At 33.0% G+C, this 24567-nt stretch overlaps 1 protein-coding gene across 1 annotated transcript in view; it reads left to right on the top strand.

Annotated features, from left to right (window-relative positions):
* Window positions 1–24567, top strand: part of GPC5 (glypican 5) — a 1883811-nt gene that overhangs the window by 1028889 nt on the left and 830355 nt on the right. Inside the window, exon 7 of the mRNA XM_066235594.1 lies at window positions 15359–15515. Within this exon, the coding sequence (XP_066091691.1) occupies window positions 15359–15515 (157 nt within the window). The remainder of the gene's footprint in view (window positions 1–15358; window positions 15516–24567) is intronic.

Here is a 24567-nt window from a genome sequence, read left to right as displayed (position 1 = left end):
TTTGACTTTGAGTGAGGGGTATGCAGCATAATCAAAGGTCAAAATAATCTGTAGATGTTTTCTCGAAACATATGTATCCTGATTTATCAATGTCACTGCATTAAAATAAATAAAAATAAGATTAAAAAAATAAATAAAATAAAACATCATTCAGACTTAAAAAAAAAAAAAGAAAAGCTGTTTAATCAGCTGGTCATATTCTTTTTCCTAATGCTTTGATAGAATCAACTATACAGATGAAATAACAATATTATTTGAGAAAGTATTATGATTGAAGGATACAGAAGTTGCATGCTTCTAGGGAAAGCCTAGGAGAGCAACTGAGAAATGATAGTGAATACATGGAAGGCACGGAGGATGGGGGAGGCGAGAGCAGCGGTCAAATGAAGCCTGTTTGCACCCAAAATAAACAGTTCTCATGGAGCCCTTGGAATGTATGTGTATCAAGAGATACTAATATCTAATTTTTTAATGAAAATACTAGCTATCATAGTATAAAGTTAAGTTATAAGGGGTAAACAGTAATAATTTACTTAAACTGCCAGGCCCTTTTTGGTGTTTAAATTATATACTAATAGAACTAAATTGGGTTCTACTAAATAGGGTTCACAAACCAGAGAAATACATACTGTTGTTCAGGGTTCAGTAGATTAAAGGTTAATATTCTTGAATTTATATAGTGAAACTAAGCATCCAAATACCAGGTGACAAATAAGTCAAAGTAGGTTCCAAGTATTCTGAGGGCACTCACCTGGTACATGAACAAAATGTCAGATAGACACATAAAAATATCGTGATGGACATTTGAAATAAAAATGGTATAAAGATTTTATTGAACCATGGAAGGTTTTCTGTATTGCTAAAAATTTTATAATGAGAATGAATTATTTACATAATAATGAAAAGCTTTTATGTAATTTTAAAGTGATAAAAACACAAATACCCTCAAGAGCACTGAAGAACATTATCTCCGGCATAATTCATAAAGCCAGGAAGTTATTGGGCTCATTTTAGTCTCCAAAAATTGTTCAAACTCTAATGGAACAAAACCTGTTTCTGAAGTACTAAGGTCTTCATTTGCCCATGTTCCATCTGATGGCTTCTTTACCACCCCGAGAGGAGGGATATTCATGAGATCAGTCTTCATCTTCTCCAGTAGTTACCTTCTTTAAAAATTTATTGCATATTGACTCACTCACCTCTCATGTTGCTCTTCCCTACTTCCTCTGGGGCTTTTGGCAAGAGAAGTTGATTTCCCTGCCATTCCGCTTTAGAACTACTTCTGTTCTTCAAGCTATGGAAAGACTATTCCAGACAGAAGCATGAAACCTCAGGAAACGAAGTTCAGTAAAAAAAAAAGTACCTAAAAATACTGGCACAGGGGAAAATTTTGAAAATACAAATGGGTTTTATATCTATTATGGAAGGTCTATCTATAATAAGACCACAAAAAAATTCCAAGCACAGATGGATTAATCCAAATATTTAAAGAGTAAATAAGACATCTTACACCAGCACTTTTAGGAAATACATACAAATGCGAGACCACTTACCAATTTGTTGTAAGAAGGCAACAAATATACCAAAATATGACAAAAATATTAAAAGAAAAGGAATTTATAGAGAATATTTACTATGAAGTAGACATGAGAAGTATTGAAAATGAAAACTGTGTGTGTATGTTTTGTTATTTTTTAAGTTTTTTATAATATATGTTGAAATAAAATGTATGACAACAAAGATGGGAGTGGCTAAATAGTATTTAACTGTTTTGGGTTTCTACATTGCTGCAGACGTGGTAAAAGTACTATTTAAGGTGTAACAATTCTAGAATACATATTATACTATTATAAATATTATTTTTATAATTTTTAAGATATTAAAAAGGTATAAATATTCTAATAAGCTGAATAAAAGAATAAAATAAGTTATTCATCTAAAAATGGTAAGAAAGGGAAAATTTTAAAATAGTAAAAAAATAAAAACAAAAAGTCATATTCAAAATTTGTGAATAACATTTAAACAACATAACAAAATGCAGTTTATGTATTTTTTTCCATGCATGAATGTCTTAGAAAGACACTTTATGTTAGAGGATACCAAAAAGTCAAATCATATGAAAACATTAATTACTAGCAAAATGCAGATTAAAACTATGCTAAAAAATACCACTATACTGCCACAAAATGCCAAAACTAAAATGATAAATAATACCAAGTCTTACAGAATAATTGAAGATGACAGTGAGATTTCTGGGCTATTTGTAATGTAATTAATTTTTGTCTGAGTTGTAGTTTTATGTGTGCATCTATGTGAAAACTCATTAAGCTGTATATTTAAGCTGTAGACACTTTATTATTAGTAAATTAGATATTAATATTAAAGAGAAAGAAAATAAATAGTTTAATAAATAAAGCTAGTTTGGTTTAACAGGTAGTCTGGACTTAACATTTCCACATTCATTTAGATATATGCCCAATAGATATGACTGTTGTTTTGCACCAAAAGACATTTAAGAGGTTTTCATAGAAACACTTTTTTTTTTTAATTCCACACACTTGAAACAGTATGGTTGTCCACCAACAGATGAATGAAAAATTAAATTATGGCTCATTGACACAATAGAATAAAATATAGCAATTAAGAAGAATGAACTTCTGCTACATGTCTAGTGTCACAACGTGCTTACATGTATAATATTCCTCGAGAGAAATGAATTTATGATGGAGGAAGTCAGAATAGTGTTATATTTGGGAGAAAAAAAATGACTAAGGCAGAAAAGAAGGCTTCTAAAATGCTGGTAATATTCTGTATTATGTATATGGTGGTCACATAGTTGATTTAAGGTGAAGGGATTATGCAAACAAACAAACAAACAAAAACCCCAAAACCCTCCTAAACAGAGAAAATGAATGGTAATCACTAGAGGGGAAGGGCAGTGGGGGAAGGTGAAAGAGGATATGGGGGAATGAATGGTGATGGAAGTAGATTTGACTTGGGGTGGTGAACACACAATACAATATGCAGATGATGTATTATAGAATTGCACCCCTAAAACCTATATAATTTTATTAACCAATGTTATCTCACTAAATAGAAAAATATATATTTTTCTCAGTGAAATAAACCACACACAAAAGGATAAATGTATGATTTCATTTATACAAGGTTCCTAGAATAGGCAAATTCATAGAGAAAGAAAATACAGTAGAGGCTACCAGGGGCTGTGGCGGGGGTTACGAAATGGGAGTTACTGTTTAACAGTTGCAGAATATCTGAGATGATGAAAAAAAAATCTAAAAATGGTGATGATGGTTGCACAACACTGTTAATGTAGTTAATGAAACTTAATTATGCACTTAAAGATATTTAAAATGTTTAAAAGGAAAAAATAATTGAAATTGTATATTTAGGATTTATGCACTTTTTAGTGTGTAACTTTGTATTCATTTGTTAGGGCTACTATAACAAGGTACCACAGACTGATTAGGTTAAAACAACATAACATTTATTATGTCACAGTTCTAGAGGCTAAAGTCTGAAATCAAGATGTCAGCAAGGGTGTTAGCTCTGAAGCTGAAGGGGAATCTGTTACTGGGTCTCTCAGCTTCTGGGGGTTGACTGGCAATCATTGTCGTTCCTGGACTGGGAGCTGCATCAGTTCAGTCCTCACTTTCACATGTGTTCCCTCAGTGTCTGTTCATATAGACTTCACTCTGTGCTTTCTGTCTCTATGTTCACATTTCCCCTTTTTATAAGGACACTAATCATTTGCATTAGGACTACCCAAATGATCTCATTCGAAATTGATTACCTCTGTAAAGACCCTATTTCCAAGTAAGGTTACATTCTGAGGTACTGGGGTGTAGGACTTCAACATATATTTTGGCAAAAAAGGAATTCAAATCATACTATAATTTAAAAAAAAAATCCAGAGTTAAATCTAGCATAAAAAAGGATGGAATTGAAATGAAGGCCAAGGAGGGCTGCAGTAAGCCTTGATGATATAATTAATACATATTTCTAAACCAAATGTTACAATGGCTTGAAACATATTATAATTAAAAATGTTAAAGCTATAAGACACATCTAGGGACTTTCAGCCTCCTCTTTTTTTATCTGAAACATTTAGGACCATTAAGGTTAAATTATTTAAGGTCACACATGTCAATAATAAATAAGAGAATCTGGCTTAGAATCACAGTCAAATACTCACCTAACCTCTCCTCAAGACAACCACAGCCTCAAATTCCACACATTTTTTTCTCAAATTCTTTAAAAGGTATTTAGTAAAAATCACATTCCCTTAATTCTCATTTGGCCTATCTTTGACCGTATTTTTTATAGTTTATGTAAAGAAAGCTAAATTAAGGGAATTTCATTGCAAAGGTGAAAATCAGAATGACATTTGTGAAGCTATAACCCTCGCTGCCATCTGGCATATACAAGGGTGTCATACTAAATGAGAGCAGAATGAGCTCCTTTTGGAAGTAAACCTTTAATAGACTGGGAAACTCTCAGTGAATCTTCCATAGACTGTTTTAATAGAGCATTTGAGAATAAATTCTGCACAGCTGGCCAATGAAGGAAATCTAGATTAGTTGCCAAAACCAAGTTTTAAATGAATTTGCCATCCTTCACATTTCTTTCAGAAAGGTGGTGGGAATTTTGATGAATTAACAAATAAAATATTTTCTAATCAGAGAGACCTTGCATTGGCAATGTATCATGGTTAGTGTCTTCCTCCTTCTTCCCCCTTCTCTCTTTTCTTATTATTTTTTTCTATTCTGTCTTTCTGTGACATCAGTCTTATGCAGATAAAAGGTTAAAGAATAATGATTACATACAACACTTAACAGTTGAATGACATAAATCTTATATTCATGTTAGACACATTGAGTTAATAAAAAATGACTAGGAAAAAATCTAGGTTAATAACGAAACATGCAGCCTGACCTGTGGTGGTGCAGTGGATAAAGTGTCGACCTGGAAATGCTGAGGTCTCCAGTTCGAAACCCTGGGCTTGCCTGGTCAAGGCACATATGGGAGTTGATGCTTCCAGCTCCTCCCCCCTTCTCTCTCTGTCTCTTCTCTCTCTCTCTCTGTCTCTCCCTCAACTCTCTAAAATGAATAAATAAATAAATTTAAAAAAATAACGAAACATGCTAATTTGCATATTTCTTATAGAAATTGCACCATCTTTCCGTCAGTGTAGATAACAGATGCTAGTACTACTAATTTTGTTCTTTATGCCTGAGCTACCAGGTGAGGCAAAATTTAGTGGAGGAAAGAAAACCACTTACTTTGTAACATCAAATTAATACTATCTATAGCATTAACTAGAATATGCATGAGAATTTAAAACAGTCTTTATAATATGGGTCCTTCTTTACATCTATAGAGTGTTGGGGACTGAATAAATAAATAGAGTATTTTTGCAATCTGGATAGAGGTACTGGGCCCAACTCCCATCTCACCTGCCTAATTAACAAAGAGCTATACCTGATTCTCATTTGTCTCACCCATGCTCTCCGGAAGAGGCTGGAAGCTAGTTTCTTGGTGTGGGTTGTCTTTGAGTTGCCTTGGAAACTAAATTGAATGCACCACGTTTTTTTCTATGAATAAAGGCTGATGTGCTTCTGGAGCAGTTGCGTTACGGCTGAAGAACAGTAGAGACTGTTTGCCACGGCATCCTCCCGAACTTGTGTGTGTGTGTGTGTGTGTGTGTGTGTGTGTGTGTGTGTATCTTTAAGTCCCTGTCTATCATTTATTTCAATTCTATACCTTTTCCTGTTCGGGACCCCGGTATATTCTTGTTGTGGCTGGATCGTGACAATACAGTGTGTTTAACAGAAGCCCTATTTACCAGATGACGTTCAATTGTCTAGAAATTATCTTCAATCAATCTATCTCTGTTTTGGAATACTCGTTTTCCTCAGAGCATATGTTCAGTTTTGTTGTATCCTTGATTTTCAAAGTTTGGTTACTGTTCTCTCTAATGTCAGTAAGATGATTTGGCATAACTAGACAAATGGCTAGGCATGTACTATTCTTTACCTGTGTTATTACCCATACCAGGAAATGCTGGACACAAATAACTCTACATTTAGGACAAATCTGCATGTTGGTCTGTATTACCTAGATGCATATTTTTAAAAAGACCAAACTAAAGAGATAGAGGCTTGTGGACATGTTGAAAAATATATATTTCTTAATGATAAACCACACCAAGAATAATATGGGCCCTGGCCCATTGGCTCAATGCATAAAGCGTCAGCCTGGCATGTGGACATTCCAAGTTCAATCCCCGGCCAGGACACACAAAAGAAGTGACTATCTGCTTTTCTCCCTTCCCTCTGCCCTTTCTCTTCTTCCTCTCCTCCTGCAGCCAGTGGTTCCATTGCTCTGAGCATCTGCCCTAGGCGCTGAGGATAGCTTGGTTGATTTGAATCTTCCCCAGATAGGGATTGCTGGGTAGATCCCAGTCAGGGTGCATGTGGGAGTCTGTCTATCTCCCCTCCTCTCACTTAAAAAAGAGAATACAGATTTATAGAGATTATTTAATATCTGATCATTCTTATTTAGAATGCCTTTTAATTTCAATTATAGATTAACCTGGATTAGCAAGAAACCTGGATGGTTTCTGTCCTATCATAATTGTAAGAGAGAGAGAGAGAGAGAGAGAGAGTATATGCTGGTGCATTTGTAACAATGATTTAAAAAATTATTAATAATTTAGCTTGGAAGTAAGATAGTGACATAACAAATACTTACTTTTTAAAAAAATTTGAGAGGTATAATTGTTATACATCATGTCCTGTGTAATAAAATGTGTGGCTTTGAGAAAATTTCACTCCACATCTATATACTTATTTCATTAAACATGTTACATGTTCTTAATTTACTTATAATGTCCACTTCCCTTTCCTTTTCTGTTCTCCTGCTGCAAGGTCATTATTCACTGCTTACTCACAAAATGTCCTTGCCTCCTCTACTCCGGTTATTGACCTTCTCTGTACCTTTCCAGCTAACCTAGCATGAATGTTTTTATTGAAGGCTCCAAAATTAATTCAGGTGTTGTTTTATAAGAAAAGTTTTTTTCTTTATTCACCAGTTCTTTTCAGGTCCTGAGAGTGTTTTCACATAGATGTTTAACAAGAACCCTTTGAGGATTGATAGCATTTGGTGTGCATACTTCCACTCTTGGTCCTACTGTTTTTCTGAATTCTATACGAGGTTGTGTTTATTTCCTTATTTCCATTCTATTTCTGCACATCCTTGTTGCCTTTTAGTCTTAACTCTCCCCTGAAGTATAGCTTAGTGATTGGACTAAGACACACATTAATTATAAACTAATCTTGTCATTTTTTGAATGACAGCTCAAAAGATGTACCTAGCCATGTTTTGAGTTGCACGTAAGGATCAGGCATGTTAGAAGGGAGAAATAAAGAATATTATTAGGGAAAAAGAACAATTCATCTCTTTGCAGTGTTGCAGGCCAGAGAATAAATGTAGTAAGCCTTTTCTAAGTGCAGTATTCTATTTACAAAATTACAAAGCTTTTATAAGTGCCAGACTGCTTGCATAAACCAAATGCCAACACAACAGTGACCTTTCAAATTACTGGAACAACAGAAGCCAAGATTAGAAAGCTCAAACATTAAAGCAAACTCTGACAAAACATTAAAGCAAACTCTAACAGAAATGATTTCTGTGTCTGGTCAATTTAACAGAATATGACATAATGTAAAATGTATTTAGATAGTATAAATCTATAAAGGTTTAGCTGCTTTTGAAAATATGAACCTAGAGATTTGTGATAATTAGGATTTGTGGAAAACTATTTTTTAACTTTGAAAGAGATTGGGACAGTTTGTTATAAGAAACATTTGTAAAACGTGACTGTATTAGTGAGGAAGGTAAAATAGGGTGGAGTGTGTTAGAGTGCAGATGGGAGCAGAGTTGGAGGTTTGGGGAAAGGGAGCTTACATTGCAAAAAACATAATGAGAGCATGTCATAAAGTTTTTATTTAAAAGGTCTCATTTGAAATGTGTTACCGAGATATTTTAAAAATTCATCATGAGAAATTTTGATTCAGAGTTTCAATTTTAAAATGTTATGAGCTTTTGTTGTTTTCCCATTTCCCACACATTTCTTTATAGGTTTCAGTTAAATTCATAAAAGTATAGGTTTTAATTGCTTTATAACAAAATTAATTTGTACATATGTATATATTTCTATACAGACACAGGGTGGGGCAAAAGTAGGTTTTCTGTTCTATGGATAATAATACAAGAATTAATAAATAATAATACAAGTATAGACTGTATTTTGTGTACTCATAACTGTAACCTACTTTTGTCTTATCTTAAATAGAGAGATTTCTTTTAGTCTATTCTTAAAATGTATTTTTCAGATGTTTTATTGATAATCAAATAAAATTATAATTTTTTTATATCTTTAGTATCTGGTTTGAAACTTTTCTGTCAAGATTTTGATTTTTACTTGCACATTCTCATCAGTTGTATAAAGTCATTAAAATAAAGCAGATCCTACCATGTCTTTATTTGAATAAATGACTAGAGGTACATATATATATCTATGATGACTAAGAGTTCTTAAACACATTTACTTCTTGTATATCTGCGTAAATGATTGTAAGAGGATGGAAGAAGTGTTTTGGAGATGTATCATTATGTAGAGGATTTTGAAGAACCTTCCATTGCTCTCATGTTTGGAGATTTCTTGAATTTAATGAATGTGTTTCTCTTTCACAGCAAACATGTTAGGTATAGCCAGATTTTTGTGTGTGTGTTTGAAAGGCTTGCAACTGTGGGATATTGCCAGCCAGTTAGTATAAAGCAAATTGAGTCTACTGAGAGATTAATTCACCAGCTGAAAGAAATACATTTGCCTTAGAGTCATCAGATATTCTATGCACTTAAACTCATTTTCCAAGATAGCATCCCTAATGAACTTCCTAAACCAATTAAACATAAGCAGGAAGCATCAGTCATCAAAAATTGACTATTTTCTTCTAATCAGCTAAAGGCACAGCTTGTGTGGTATTGAGGATCACCTTAAAAGTTGTTGAGGGTTTTTTTTGTCACTCTCTTCTAACTTTGTTAAATTCTTAATTTTATGGATGCAGTGTTTTGCACAGACACTGTAAATGAGCATAATGTTTTATAGTATGTAAAGTGCTTTCCCTTGCATTATTATTCAATAGAATAAAATGACTTTTAATGGGCTTAAGTGATTTGCTTAAAGGCACACAATTAATGTGTGTCTGGGGCTCAAATCATGCCCTTTATTGTAATTGTTTTATAAATATTTAAGTATTGATTGACTTTCTACTCTTCATGACAGGGTTTTGTTTAAAATGCCACCATCTTTACATGTGGATGGACTCCGGTAGAGCTAAGTCAGAATGCGGGTGAAGTGGGACTTTTTTACTCACCTATAGGTTCCCTTCTTCAAAGACAGAATCAGTGATATCGTTTCCTATGTGTTATAATGATAATAATGATCTATATTAGAAACCATTACTAAGCATTTATAACATGATAGCACTTTACATAATTTAATAAAAATAATCATTCACAAAACCTTCCAAATAGATAGTTTTCTTTCATTTTTACAGATGCAAAAAATGTAAGCCCAAAAAGCAACTTTAAATTTATCTGGGGTTTTAAGTTTTGAAAAATTCTTATGAAGTGTTCTAGATATTAAACAGCTATTCATGTATGTGTTAAAAATAAAGAGATATAGGCCCTGGCCGGTTTGCTCAGTGGTAGAGCATCTGCCTGGCATGTGGAAGTCCCAAGTTCGATTCCCGCCAGGGCACACAGGAGAAGCGCCCATCTGCTTCTCCACCCCTCCCCCTCTCCTTCCTCTCTGTCTCTCTCTTCCCCTCCCACAGCCAAGGCTCCATTGGAGCAAAAGATGGCTCCATGGCCCCTACCTCAGGCACTAGACTGGCTCTGGTCACAACAGAGCGATGCCCGGGATGGGCAGAGCATCGCCCCCTGTTGGGCGTGCCCGGTGGATCCCGGTCGGGTGCATGCGGGAGTCTGTCTGACTGCTTCCCCGTTTCCAGCTTAAGAAAAAAAAAAAGAGAGAGAGAGAGATAGTGGTTACAGGATGTGGCATAGTGTGCTGTTTTCATATTACTGATTTTCATGGGTCAAAATGTAATCATTTTGTTTGTGAATGTCCCTTTAAATGTACACAGATGGAAACCCTTCTGCTTTATCAAAGTCAGGTGAGGGAGAGCTCCACTCTGATGCCAGTGGTTTCAGAATAGATATGAAATAACACTGGCCATTTGGAAGGAGCCAACAGAGCTGGGAAAGGGTTGGTGATTTGCATGTTGTCTACATGAGACTTTGGAGAGGGGTGGACTGGGAAAGAATGATCCCCCTTGAAGAACCAGGGAGAATTTCATTACCTGATGACTCAAATTCTGAAGCTGAATTTCCATTCATACTCTAGAAAATAATAATACTTTGCACAAATAAATTATTTGAAATTATTTCTACATAGTTGTTTAAAAAGATAATCAGGACATCCCTTTTCTTTCTAGTTTATATGAATTAATATGACAAACAGATATATTTGGGAAATATTTCTTGGCATGATCTTTTAATGTCAAACTTTTGTTTAAACAACCTCTTGGATATTCCCAGCTGCTCTGGAACAAGAGTGTTTTTAACTTATTTCTTATTCCGAATTGAACAAGTTTAATTTAGGAAGATTACAAAACTAAATCTTTCATCTGTTTTTTTTTCTTTTTATCTGACTTTAGATTTTTTTTTTAATTTTATATTATTGCATATTTTTAAATGCCAAATTTGAAGTCAAGTCAGGTATATGCTGAGCATTTGTTAAGAAATAAAACCATGTCCTCTTATTTATATGAATGTTTATCTTTCAAAATATAGATACATTGTATAGTATGTGCTCAATAAATGTCATTGAATAAGTAATGAATCATCTTCCAGTCAACAAGCATAAATCAAAAAGTTATTATAGAACATTATGGCCTCGAAGTTTTGAGTAAAATGAAGGCCCCTTACTAATTTAGTTATAAAGAGCATTGAAGACAGAATAATATAATAAATTATTTTCATATTTAAAATAAATTAATTAAGCCATATTTATTTAGCATTAGTAATGTGGAAATCCATATGGTCATGATGGGGAGTATAAAATGATTAAATTATGACCTCATCTTTAAGAAACTTACCATTAATCAGAAAGTCATAGCATATGTCCAAGAAAGTTAATTGTCAGTGAATGGTACACATAGATTTAAAAGATCAGAGATATATGTATATGTATGGACTGGAAAAAGATATTTGAATTTAAACTTGAAATTAAGCTTAATGTGATGAGTTCAGGAAAAGCAAAGGGGGGATTCTATGTGGAGGAAAAACAAGAATTGGAAGTGAATATAAAACAAGTATAGAAAAATTATAGCCTGACCAGATGGGGTGCACAGTGGATAGAGCATCAGACTGGGACATAGAGGACCCAGATTCAAAACCCCAATGTCACCAGCTTGAGCACAGGCTCATCCGGCCTGAGCATGGGCTCGCCAACTTGAGCACAAGGTTCCTGGCTTGAGCGTGGGATCATAGACATGACCCCATGGTCGCTGGCTTAAACCCAAAGGTCACTGACTTGAAGCCCGAGGCTGCTGACATGAGCCCAAAGTCACTGGCTTGAGCAAGGGTTCACTCGCTCTGCTGTAGACCCCTGATCAAGGCACATATGAGAAAGCAATCAATGAACAAGCAATTAATGAACTGCTAAGATGCTACAACAATGAGTTGATGCTTCTCATCTCTCTCTCTTCCTGTCTGTCTCTCTCTTGCATATATGTGTGTGTGTGTGTGTGTGTTATATATATATATATATAGAGAGAGAGAGAGAGAAGAGAGTATATAAATTATATGGGACCTTAACTGTAAGCTGAATTTGAACTTTTTTTAAAGCTTCATTTCCAAAAGTATATCAATTGGCTCATTGAGTGAGGGGAGGGGTTAATCTGCTTATGTAAATTTGGAAAAGGAGAGGTGAATCTAACTAAACAAAATTGCTTTCTGTCAAATTCCTCATGAGTTTTTACTTCATTGATAGCATAAGGGGGCCACAGTATGAATTTCTCAAACATTTTACCACCACACCTCTTTTTGTGACTCATCTGTTTGGACTGGTATTTGTTCTGCAGACACATGTTTGGAACCAGGGTATTTGACAGAAAAGAGTCACGAAGACAATTAAGCCAGAGAAATGATGCGGTGAAAGTACTAATTGGGGGAAATAATCTGGTGGTTGTAGATGGGAGAGACTGATGTCCCCTGCAGTGACGGAGTTGGAAGACTAAACCGTGGGAATGATATATTAAACAGTGGAGATGAATGCTTCTATTTTAATATTCAAAGAGGTAGAATATGTTTTATATCCAATTGCTGTTTAGATATGAACATCAGAGTAACAAGGGCTACAAATAAATATTTAAGTGTAATTTGTACAGAGAAGAGAGCACAGTCTGTCAGGTGGGTTCCCAGAAAGAGACTAAAAAGAACAGAGGCTATCCACTATTAATTAAAACATTTTTATTTCTTTGCTGTGTGGAGAAATATAAGCAAACTTGAAAGAAATCAAAGTAGTTTAGTCCAAAAGACATGAGATTTTGAAGAAGGACCTTATTGTGAAAATCCTATTGTTTTTGTTGATTAGAAATATGTCAGGAATTTTCACAAATTAAGCTTTATTATAATTATGAGAATGAAAATGACCTTTTGTAGAGGTGTGATGATGGAGAAGTAAGAAGATTAGCATTGTAAAGCAGAACCTTCATACAGAGGAGACAGAGATACTGATCCAACTAGAGGGAGATGGGATTATTGTGGGCCTGGGAGCATGGATCAGATGCGATCGTGGATATATCTGAATAGGTCAATCCTAAGTAACAACAATTATACTTCTTGTTCTTATTGGGAGAAAAAATATACTTCAAGTAGTCTACATAGTGTTGGGACATTAAAAATTAATATATTTTAATTATTATTATCTACTTTATATATATTCTATTACAATGTTACTTAAACACTTACAGCATTAATTGAAATTATTATGTGATAAAGATTAGATTAAAATTTTTCTAAGTATTGCTGACAAGTACAACAAAAGTAACTTCCACAATGTTCAATGTCTCGTGGTTAATACAAGTCAGAATCAGGATTCTAAGCATGTTGAATCTCAGAGACCAAGCCCTTTATGATTATTCTAAGTAATAAATGGTAAATGTTATAAAATAATACAACTAACCTTCCTTTTCGTTTTTGGATTTTGAATACTTACGTGCTTTGTTATATATCTATATCTCCCTGCAAGGAGAAGCATGTACATCAGTGCATTCAAAATAGTAACAGCATTGCCTATATTTACTTGACTATGAGGGAACATTCTTTTTAAATTTAATATCTATTAATAAAGTTTTAGAAATGCTGATACATTGAAATAAATTATGATAAGAATTTTAAAATTATTCTCCAGTTGTTTTAGTATTTTATTTTTGTTAGGGAAAGATATGTTTTAGTAAACTAATATTTCAAAATTTGTGATCAATTTCTTTTTAATTTTGATAGTTTCTGAATTGTCAAAGTATAGTTGCTTAGTGTAAATATTCTTTAAATGCTAAACACATTTGTCTTCAGTATACTGAGAATATTTCACTCTGTGTTTTTCAATATGAATTAATCTCCTTGGGTTGTATGTTTAGTTATTGTCTGCTAATCAATACTATTTAGAAAATCTCTTTGAAGTAACAACCATAATACTTCATAAAGCACTCTGAAAGTTTAAATGACCATTAAATGCTCAGCAGAGGTACATTTTATTCATAATATAGCAGTACCCTCTAGTGCTCATGCTTGGTCATGTGTTCTTCAAAACTACCTTAGAGGGGTAAGTATCATATATTGTATCATTTTACCGAACTTTTTCTTTAAGTGAAATATTTTGTTATTTATCGTATTACTTTTTTGAAAGAAGTTCAGGTATTTATAATATTATTCAAAAAAATGTCCTACTGTGCTCTAGGGAAAATGGCTATTTCATCTATTTTCCTTTTGTTGTACTTGTAATACTTAGAAAAATTTTAATCTAAGTCATGTAACTGAATTCTTTATCATGTAATTCTTTCAATTAATGAGCTATTAGTGTTTAAGTAATATTGTAATAGAATATATAATAAAGTAGATAATAATCTACATTAATATATTAATTTTTAATGTCCCAACACAATGCAGAGTACTTGAAGTATATTATTTCTTACAGTAAGGACAATGGCCTAGATATATTGTCCTTATTTTAAATGTATTTCATTTACTTTTATGAACCAAGAAATTGGGTTAAAATTCTTAAGTTGTTTGTAAAAATGCAAGCAGAACTTAAATATTTTGTTCCAAGGTTTAGTTCTGTGCTATATTCATTAATTAATTATATATTTGATACAAATAATTTAACCAAAGCTAAATATGTATGTATATTTTTAAAATTCTAGGTTCTTTCATTCAAATCTTTTCTGGATCAATAGTACCATTTTACTAACATAGTTTTTTCAGAAATTTTAGATTGTTGGTTTAAAAAGTAGCCCAGTATTATTAGCCAGTTTACTGCAAAAGAAATTGTGTTATATTGGAGTTTGATTTATAATGCTTAAACATTGTTTATTCAAAAACAAGTGATTCTGTAGCCAAACTCTCCATGAGCAGGAAGATCTGGTTTTATTTGCTTTCCAGAGATTTAGCTTTTCAGACCATAACCCTTTTGGCTGTAAGACCTTGCTTATTATTCATTATTATTTCAGTAGTTATCTTTTTAAGAGAGAGAGGAGAAGCATCAGCTCGTAATTGTGTCACTTTAGTTGTTCATTGGTTGCTTCTCATATGTGCCTTGACCAGGGTTGGGGCAGGGGCTTAAACTGAGACATTGACCCCTTGCTCAAGTCAGTGTCCTTTGGACTCAAGCCAGAAATCATGGGATCATGATTGTCTCACGCTCAAGCCAGCAACATGGAGCTTTAGCTGGTGACCTCAGGGTTTCAAACCTGGGTCCTCAGCATCCTATCCCGGGTCAACACTCTTATCTGCAGTGTCACCACCACTGATCAGGCCATTATTTCAGTAGTTTTTACTGTTTTTGTTGACTTGATTTGGTAAGGTGTCTACATCACAATAGTGGAACCACAGAAGAAAATAATTTTAATTTCTTCGTATGTTCCTGAATAGCATTGTTAGATGATTTTAATTTGCTCTTAATAAATGGTTTTTGTATCATATTTAGTTATTACAGGGTAGGTCACCCAAACCCGACAAGTGGGAACTTCACATGGGCAGTGGTGGCGGCGTTGCTGAACAGATCAGCGGGGACTGTGATGATGAAGATGGTTGTGGGGGATCAGGAAGCGGAGAAGTCAAGAGAACACTAAAAATCACAGACTGTAAGTAAAATATGCTAACACCACTTTTAAAGAAGTGATTTCAAAATATAATTAAGGATAAGTATTATATTATGAATGTAAAGAAATAATGACTGAATTTAGAAGCATACAAGAGAAATAAAAATGAACTTATATTTTGGTTATTTAGGACATGCATTCTTGGGATTTTGTTTATTTTTAAATTATGGCTTTAAATGGAAATAAAACTTTTCATTTGAAAAATTAGTAGATGATAATCAGTTATGAGAATTAAATGTTTTAAAGTAAGATAATCCTTAAGGAATAAGATAATTAGTAACTAATATGGTAGATATTAAATGTATTTATATATTGGTAAATAATGTAAAAGTAGGATGGATAAGTTCTAAAATAAACAAGTGCTGCATTTTAATATTATCATGCTATAAAATCAAAATATTTTATTTCAATAGATTCTATTATAGTTAAATTGCAAACAAACTGGTTTAAATATATGATTAGTTATGTTAAAAAAAACTACTTGAATTTAACTCTTATGAATTTGGTCTTTCAAAATTATTTACTTTGTTTTGATTGCATGGATTTGAAAAAGATTTCTGCTATAGCTGGACTGGTCAATATAACAAAAGATGAAATTAATTTTTTTTAATCACCAAATGAATTTCCTTTCCTTGTGTTAACATACAAAATGAAGACTATAGGTTCTCTATCCTCCATTGTTATGTGCATGCATTTGTTCCCATGGGTGAGACAACAAAGTTATCAACTGAGAAATAATGTGAAAGTTAATGTACCCAGAGCAACTAATTTCCAAGTATTCACTTATCTAAGATCATAACAAAGGCAATTACTTTATAAAGTAATCTTCTGGACCGGTGCCCTCTCTATGGAGGCTGGTCTGATCGTCCCCCTCTAAATCACAAAGGGTTAGTTCTTCTCCCACCTTTGTGACACATCCTTTCATGGTGGGAGAAGAATTTATTTACTTTTTGGTTTTATTTTAGTGAATTTAGAACACTACTCATGCTTCAAACATCACTGCCTCATTTCTTCTAGGATCTTATTAACAAATCAAACATTGGTTAAGTTAATGGAAGCTAAAAGAGGTACCAAATCTATGAGGCAATTAATATAAAGAAAAAGAAACATCTTTTCCTGTTAAACACAGTTATAAATTTATTATAGAACGTAAACAGACGGGATTTAGTAAACGTGGAGCAGCAACTGAACAAAGGCCCACAAAATTCCTCAATGTATTAATATAATTGCCTAGTGAAAATTAAATATCTTTTACTCTTGTGGGAGCAGAAGAGAATATGTATTCTTGTTATTGGTTTTAATATAGTTTATCACAAGAAGAAAACTATAAAATAAGAGGGTTTCATTAGAAAATAATATTTTTACTGAGAGTAAAAATGTCTTCTGCCATATTTTAGAATTATGTACTTATCTATTAGGATAATATTAAATAATCTTTTCTTTTCATCCTATTTTTAGTATTAATATGTACTATAATTTCATTGCCATTTGACTATTAAGTCATAAAAATTATTACAAGAAAATCTTAAGTAGATCAAATTTATCTTGGAAAAGTGGTTCACAATAGTAATTGCAGGCAAAATGAATTTATCACAAGTTGATTTAGATACTAGACTTTCAAAAAAAGTAGGATTATTTTAAGTCTTCAATTGGCTTGAAATATATATATATATATATATATATATATATATATATAGTGCTTGTGTTTGTGTTTGTGTCTGTGTGCAGGTATAGAATTAGCAATTTTATAGGGATTTTTCACTCCTTAAATTATTTATAAGCTCAAGAACTTGTTATGTATCGATAGATAACCATTTTTTATTTGTTTCACAAGAGAAGAGAGACAATGGAGGATATTCACCTACCAATAGTTTTCTCACAGAACAACACTTGTCAAGGTGGCAAGAATGAATTTTTTATTTCAAAATCCTGTTTTCAGTTACTACTGAAAGGGACATGTATGATACAAGCAACTATCTATTAGAATTGGAAAGATTTAAGATATACATGGTTTTCAGCAACTCCAGGCAAACCTTTAAACAATCCAGATCTGCTACAAATGGTTTGCCTATTATATTTCTAAGAGTTTGTAGCTGTTGCCTTTTAATTTTTAATAAGCTGTTAGAAAACCACTGTGGATAGCATGCTAAAATAGAGAGGGACAGGGAACGTAGCAAAGGCTAAGTCATATTTCTATTTTTATAAAGCCCTTTGATATCTTTCCTGTGTTTGGCTAGTTTGATATATTTATACAGCAAGTTAACACATAGTTTTACATGGTCTAATTGACTTTAAAATACTGTGCTCCAGAAAACTTACCAGGTGTCATTTCTGTTTATACTGGAAATACACCATTATTTCAACCTTACATTGTTTAGTCTTTGTAAAATATAACAGTTCATTTGTCACCTTGAAAATAAATTTCCGTACTTATTTCTAGATATAATTATAAGAAATAATTGTGCCATAAAGTTAATGAGTTTGCTCAATTTATGTGAATATTTTACTAATCATCCCTTGAACTGATTTTCTATCTTTGTTTCTGTTCACATTTATGTCAGGCAATGCAAGAATCTATGTATATCAATGTGTAAAATTTCACAATCAAAATATTTATGTACCTTCTGGTATTGTGTTTTTATCACCAATTATATCAAATAATTTAACAAATATTTAAATTTCTCAAACTATCTTTACTTGTATCCCACATGTAGACTATTATTAAGTGTTAAATATTATGGTTTTCATAAAATGCAGCTACCTATACACTATGTAGTGCTCACTCTTAGGAAATTGAAACTATCTTTTTATTTCAATAGAAAGATTTTAAAATCCCAATATTATGGAAACTTGTTTTATGTTTTTTATTGTACTGTATTAGGCTCATTTACATCAGTATGAATATTTTACTAGTAACTGAATTGTAGGATTGAAATGGTTTCAAACCTTTATTTCATCTCACCTTTGACACCTGCCATCCTTTCAAAATGGCTAACTGATGCAAGTTCTAAACACCAATGGAAAAAATTCCTTTTAGCCATATTGAGCAAACCTATGGTCACTATCATCAATACCTTTAAAATGATTTAACTATTCTTCTAATGTTCCCAAGTCTGACAGTTTAAAAAACAAACTTGAGTACTATGAATGACAGGCTGTAACAGAACTATTCAATGTGTATTTTTGAAATTTTTCAGTAGCGTTGCTTGCAATTCTTATGTGATATTATAATTTAGATGGCAACAACTCTGCTTTTAAAAAACAAATAATATGTAAACCATGATCAAATTCATCTTGATAAGATGGTTCACAATAGAAATCTCAGTCAAAATGAATTTTATCACAAATTGATTTAGATACTAGACTTTCAAAAATAGTAAGGTGATCTTAAGTCTATTGTCATATTTATCATTGCTCATACAATATATGTAGCATGTTTAGCAGTTTAAAAATAATTTACTTTAACTGAAAAACCTATAAATGACAAGTCTGCTAATTGTTCATAAAACTTGTTCCTCCAGACTGTGGTCAGCATGCTTGTGCACAATAGTTATGATATGGGTCTATAAAGACTGATGTATTGAGCCTGACCAGGCGGTGGCACAGGGGATAGAGCATCAGACTGGGATGCAGAGGACCCAGGTTTGAAACACCAAAGTCTCTGGCTTCAGCACAGGCTCACCAGCTTGAGCACAGGGTTGCTGGCTTGAGTGTGGGATCATAGACATGATGCCATGGTCGCTGGCTTGAGCACAAAGGTCACTGGCTTGAAGCCCAAGGTCACTGGCTTAAAGCCCAAGTTTGCTGGCTTGAGCCCAAAGTCACTGCCTTGAGCAAGGGGTCACTTGGTCTGCTATAGCCCCCCCGCCAGTCAAAGTACATATGAGAAAGCAATCAATTCAGAGTACTAATGAATCATTTTAATTCCTCAGTCCTCCTGCATTACCTCTTATTCAGTCATCCTAAGTCTTTCTTTATAAGGACTCTTTACTATTAGATTCTTCTTATCTCATAAGTTGTTCCTCCTCTTCTCGTTAATGGGTTTCTCAAACTTATTATCACCATAAATTACCTTCACTTCAAAATTTCAGGTGGGCATGGAGGTTAGAAAGAACTCAGAAAAATACCACAAGTGTCATTTTCTTTAGAAAAATGCAATCTTTGTTTTGCTTTCCAGAGCTACTATAACAATGTATTTATCATATCATGTAAATTATTATTTATTATTTTATATTGTGTAGTTGATGATTTAAAATTTTTTCAATAGAAATTATTTCAAATATATAATGCAAGCATATAAATTCAGCTTTCATTAATAACAGTTCCAAATATGTATATCAATAGTATGTGTACTCTTTATAAAATTAAAATTTTATCAAATTTTATTAAAATAAATTGTATTCACTTTACTTTGCAAAGCATTGACAAATAGCCCATTAATAAATTATCCCAAATTTAAGAAAATGTACTAAAAATAACTAAATAGCTTGTTGTGTTTATTTTATTCATTCACACTAAAAATAAATCATCTTTATATTACTTGGACTTGAACCTGGGTGATATAATGAAAATAACCTTGAGTAATGCTTGTACACTTTAATCTGTACAGGGCAGGACAAAAACAGGTTTACAGCTGTTTGTATGGAAAATAATACAATAATTAAATAATACAAGAATAAGCTGTGTTTCATGTACTCAAACTGTAAACCCACTTTTTCCCCACCCTGTATTTTACAAGTACTTCATACTGGTAGATTACATAAAGCCCTGCATAATAAAATCATAGAAAATTTCACAAAAAAATACTTCATTTTGTACAATGTCCAAAATTACAAACACTTTGAAATTATTATCTGCTGCAGTTTTTTTACTGCTGATAAAAATTATACTAAGTAGAAATGAAAAATATTTCTAAGTTAAATATATTTCAATTAAGTATGTAATCACTGTGAATATTATTCTGATTATACATTTTCATTTTGGTTTCTAAATAATTGAGACTCATCCTGGCTGCTTGCTATTTAGCTAACAAGATTATTTAATGGAATTTAGATATCAAATGAATTTTCTAAAATCATCTTTCAATCTCTTGAAAATTAATATATCACATTCATGAATTTAAATAATAAAATTAAAATAAAAGGGTTTGTCCTTGAATGCTTAGGAAATTATTTCCATTGCTTTGGCTTAGACACAGATTGATGTTAAATCACTGAGGTAAAAAGGAATGACTTATAAGTTAAAGCTTATAGAGCCTCCTAGCATGCATTTTAGATCAACCACCTAACCTGAAAATCTCTTAACTAAGTCTATACTACACCAGAGGCCATAAAATAAAGTTATGATCTGTTTTGACTAGAACTGTGTTAAGTGGAACTGTGTGACCAATAGAGGAAGTAAAACATTAAAATTTAAGAACATATTATCAGATATATTTTATCATAATTTGCCCAAAGTCAGTGGTTTTCAATCTTTTTATATGTGGGTACCAGTGAAAATAGAGTTTTGGGGGGGACCATTAAGGCAGAAATCACCCTGAGCATAAGCATATTCAACTAAGACTATTGGATCTATCATCTTCATAGAACATCAAGATGGTAACTCCTTTGTAGGCTGCTATAAAATTTCTGGCAGACCAGTCCACAGACCAGAGGTTGAAAAACACTGATATAGCTGTCAGTAAAACCAGAAACAAACCATATTTATATGCAGATCTATTTTTATATCATTCTGTTGCAAATAGAATGGCTATCAAAATTGCTATAGTCTCCCTCAGGATTAATAGATAAAATTTTAGCATAATGTCAGAACAAATTGGGTATACTTTCAGCTCTTTAATAACTTTTATACCTCTACTGTGTAGAAAGAATATTTCCATGTAGATTGTTGACCAATTAAGTGCTCATTAACTGTAAATAATTAAAATAAATAATAGAGCATGTGATCTGGGCTCTAAGCTTCTCAAACTCTCTTGTGTATTCAACTGTCTATACAAAACTCTCTTGGGGCTCTTGTTAAAAAGCCAAGCATAATACAGGAGATCTCAAGTGGAGCGTTCCTTACGTTCTCTGAGATGCTGTTGCCACTGGTCTGTGGACCATACTATGAGGAGCAAAAATGTATGCCCTTGTTTATTATAGCCCTTATTTATTAGTATCTCTAACAAGTCTCTAGGAAGCAGTATGAACTCTTATAAAACCTCTGTCTACCTTTGCATATTAGCATTACAAGAAAGCATCATATGCACTAAGACATTAGGGACAATAAAATCATTAGGCTGGGAGTTGTGACTTATCCTACATGATTTTTGGTATCAGTCCCAATTTGATTGTTTTAGCCTTGAGTTTACTTTATCTTTATTTTTAAATTATTTTTTTCTTTCATTTTTTTATATCTCTAATCTCATTTCTGAAATTTTCTAATTCTAATTTATATTATTTGTTATTTTATATTCTTTTCTTAATGCATTTTGACATTTTTTTAAAGCTGTGGTCTATATTTTGAACAGGTCTTTCTGTTGTGCTTTCACTATAGAGAGTAACAGAATACTATATTGTAATAACCTCATATAGGAGCTGATCACAATCTTTTCCTGTTGCTTATTTTTATAAGAATTTATATTTTCTAAATTTCTAGAAGGAGTCTTGTTCAGATAGATTTTCTAAATTTGAGTTCACATTCCCATTGTTTTCATGTAGATTCAAAAATCATGGTAACTTGTTTTCTGAGCTATTCTGGCTTCTTTCCTCCCTGTATTTATTCATATTTTCTCTTTCCTAATTCTCCATTGTTCTTGTCCCACTAATTCTTGACCCCACTTCCGGCAGTTTCTCTTCAATGTAGACCCCTCAAGGGTAAGGAAAACGTGCCAGATTAGTATTGAAAGTTTAAAAGGTTTCAGAGGCCTGACCTGTGATGGTGCAGTGGAAAAAGTGTCAACCTGGAACACTGAGGTTGCCAGTTCAAAATCCAGGGCTTTCCTGGTCAAGGTGCATATGAGAAGCAACTACCACAAGTTGATGCTTCCTGCTCCTCCTCTCTTCTCTCTCTTTCCTCTCTCTAAAACCAATAAATAAACTCTTTAAAGCATTTCAGAGGATCCAGCCCTTTAGCCTTATATCAGGGTCTTTACACTCATCCACTACTAGAATAAGCAACTCTTATCCCAATTCTATGCTGTTTTCAAATTGATTTCCAGCAAATACTTGTTGGCTATTTTGCATTTGTTTGGTTTTAGCTCTGTAACTTGGTGGGTTGCTTTCAGTGCTTTCTCTGCAACACAATGATTGCATGAAGGTTTTGTGGTAGAACTCCCTCATTCATTTATATTTTGAGGTTCATGAGAATAACTCATGAGGTGAGTTGTAAATGATGTCCATGTGATTTTGATTTCACCATCTAATTGTTCTATTTATTTTACTTAGTGATTTGGGACTTTCCAAAAGCTATACTGCAACCACTACTGCTGTCTTTCCTGAATTTCCCAGGTTATTTAAAATGTTTATGGAAACATTGCTGATCTTGTTTCTCTTTGGTTCTGTTCCTTGACATGCCATGCATGAGCGCATACATACATGTTTTTTCACATATGTGAAAAATAGCCATGCTTGTCAAATTTATAGTCACAGTAGTCTTTCTGCCAATGAAATACACTTCCTTTTAATTGAGATATGTATTGTCTATTTTCAAATTTAATGATTATAAGCAGTGCTACAGGCAATCATGTTTGAGTATAAATTCCTTCAAATAGTAAAATTCATTTTCAGAAATATTGTATCAATTTATGTTTACATGAACACTAAAGGTCAAATCCTTTTTTTTTGTTGCTATAATTACATAGCCTCAGACTTTTTAATTGTGCAAACTTTTGAATGTAAATGGTTAAACATATATTTATATGTGTTAAAGAAAAATTGCACCAGATAGAATTAAATAGGAAAGGAAGACTTTATTCAAAATTACTAAAATAAGGGTCAGGAGTGTTGCAATGTAAGAGAGAGAAATTGAACTCAACTCTGCTGAAAGAAAGAGTGTGACAGTTTTAAGCACTGGGGTGAGACACAGAAAAGGTACAGTACTGGGAGATGTTTGAGGGGGAGCGGTTGGTCAATGTGATCAGGCCATCTGTGTTTGCTAATTGACACTTCTCAGAGTTAGGCTCCTAACCTTCCACAGATTAGGAGCCCATTAGGGTAGATTGAGGCCCCATCTTTCTGAACAATTACAATTCAAAGGGTGGTTCCTAAGTCTTTGACAAGATATGTCAAGGGTCTTTCTTGGTTTTGAGCCTTTCACTGAACTAGAACATAGCTTTTTGTTTCTTGGTCATTTGGTGTTTCCTCTTTTGTGATTTGCCTTCCCTCCCTTTTTCCTATTTTACCATTACTTTGATTCAAAGTATATTTATCAGCATATGAGTTGTAAAAAAAAAAATGTCCTTACTGTTTCTGGTGTTATAGCATTTAAATACATATATGTTGCCTTTATATACTTAAGGGACTTAAAGTCTAGCAGAGGATGCTAATACAAATGGAAAAACATTAAAATGAACTTTAAAAGTATAAAGAAATGAAACAATATGAAGTGCAGAGGGCACATAAAAAGGAGAATGATAAATTCTATGGTTTTTGTTTTGTTTTGTTTGTTTTTATTTTTGCGATGAATAACATCCTAAAAGTTAGCTGATTTCCATAGAGGATCAAAGATAGTCAGGTAGGTACCTCATTCTTCCAGACAGAGCATTTACAAAAGTACAATGTTTCAAATGTCACAGTGTCTTCACGATGTGTTTGATCTTCCTGCAGCACCACTTTGGGAAGAGAATAAGATAAGAGGTTAGCATAGTAGTCAGGGGCCTCTACAATGTAAGAGCATACCTATTTGTCCTGGTTATTAGTTTGGATTTTGTTCTGTAGGAATCAAGCATGAACTCTCCTCCAAAGAACTCCAAAGAAAAATTGATGCATTCAAGGCCCAATATCCAAATAAAACAACTTCCAGTGATGTTCAGACAATTAGATCTGTATTGTGCAAT

This window comes from Saccopteryx bilineata, chromosome 6 (assembly GCF_036850765.1).
Source record: "Saccopteryx bilineata isolate mSacBil1 chromosome 6, mSacBil1_pri_phased_curated, whole genome shotgun sequence".
Taxonomy (NCBI): domain Eukaryota; kingdom Metazoa; phylum Chordata; class Mammalia; order Chiroptera; family Emballonuridae; genus Saccopteryx; species Saccopteryx bilineata.
Note: the sequence above shows the minus strand (reverse complement) of the source record. Positions and strands in the feature narration are given on the sequence as shown.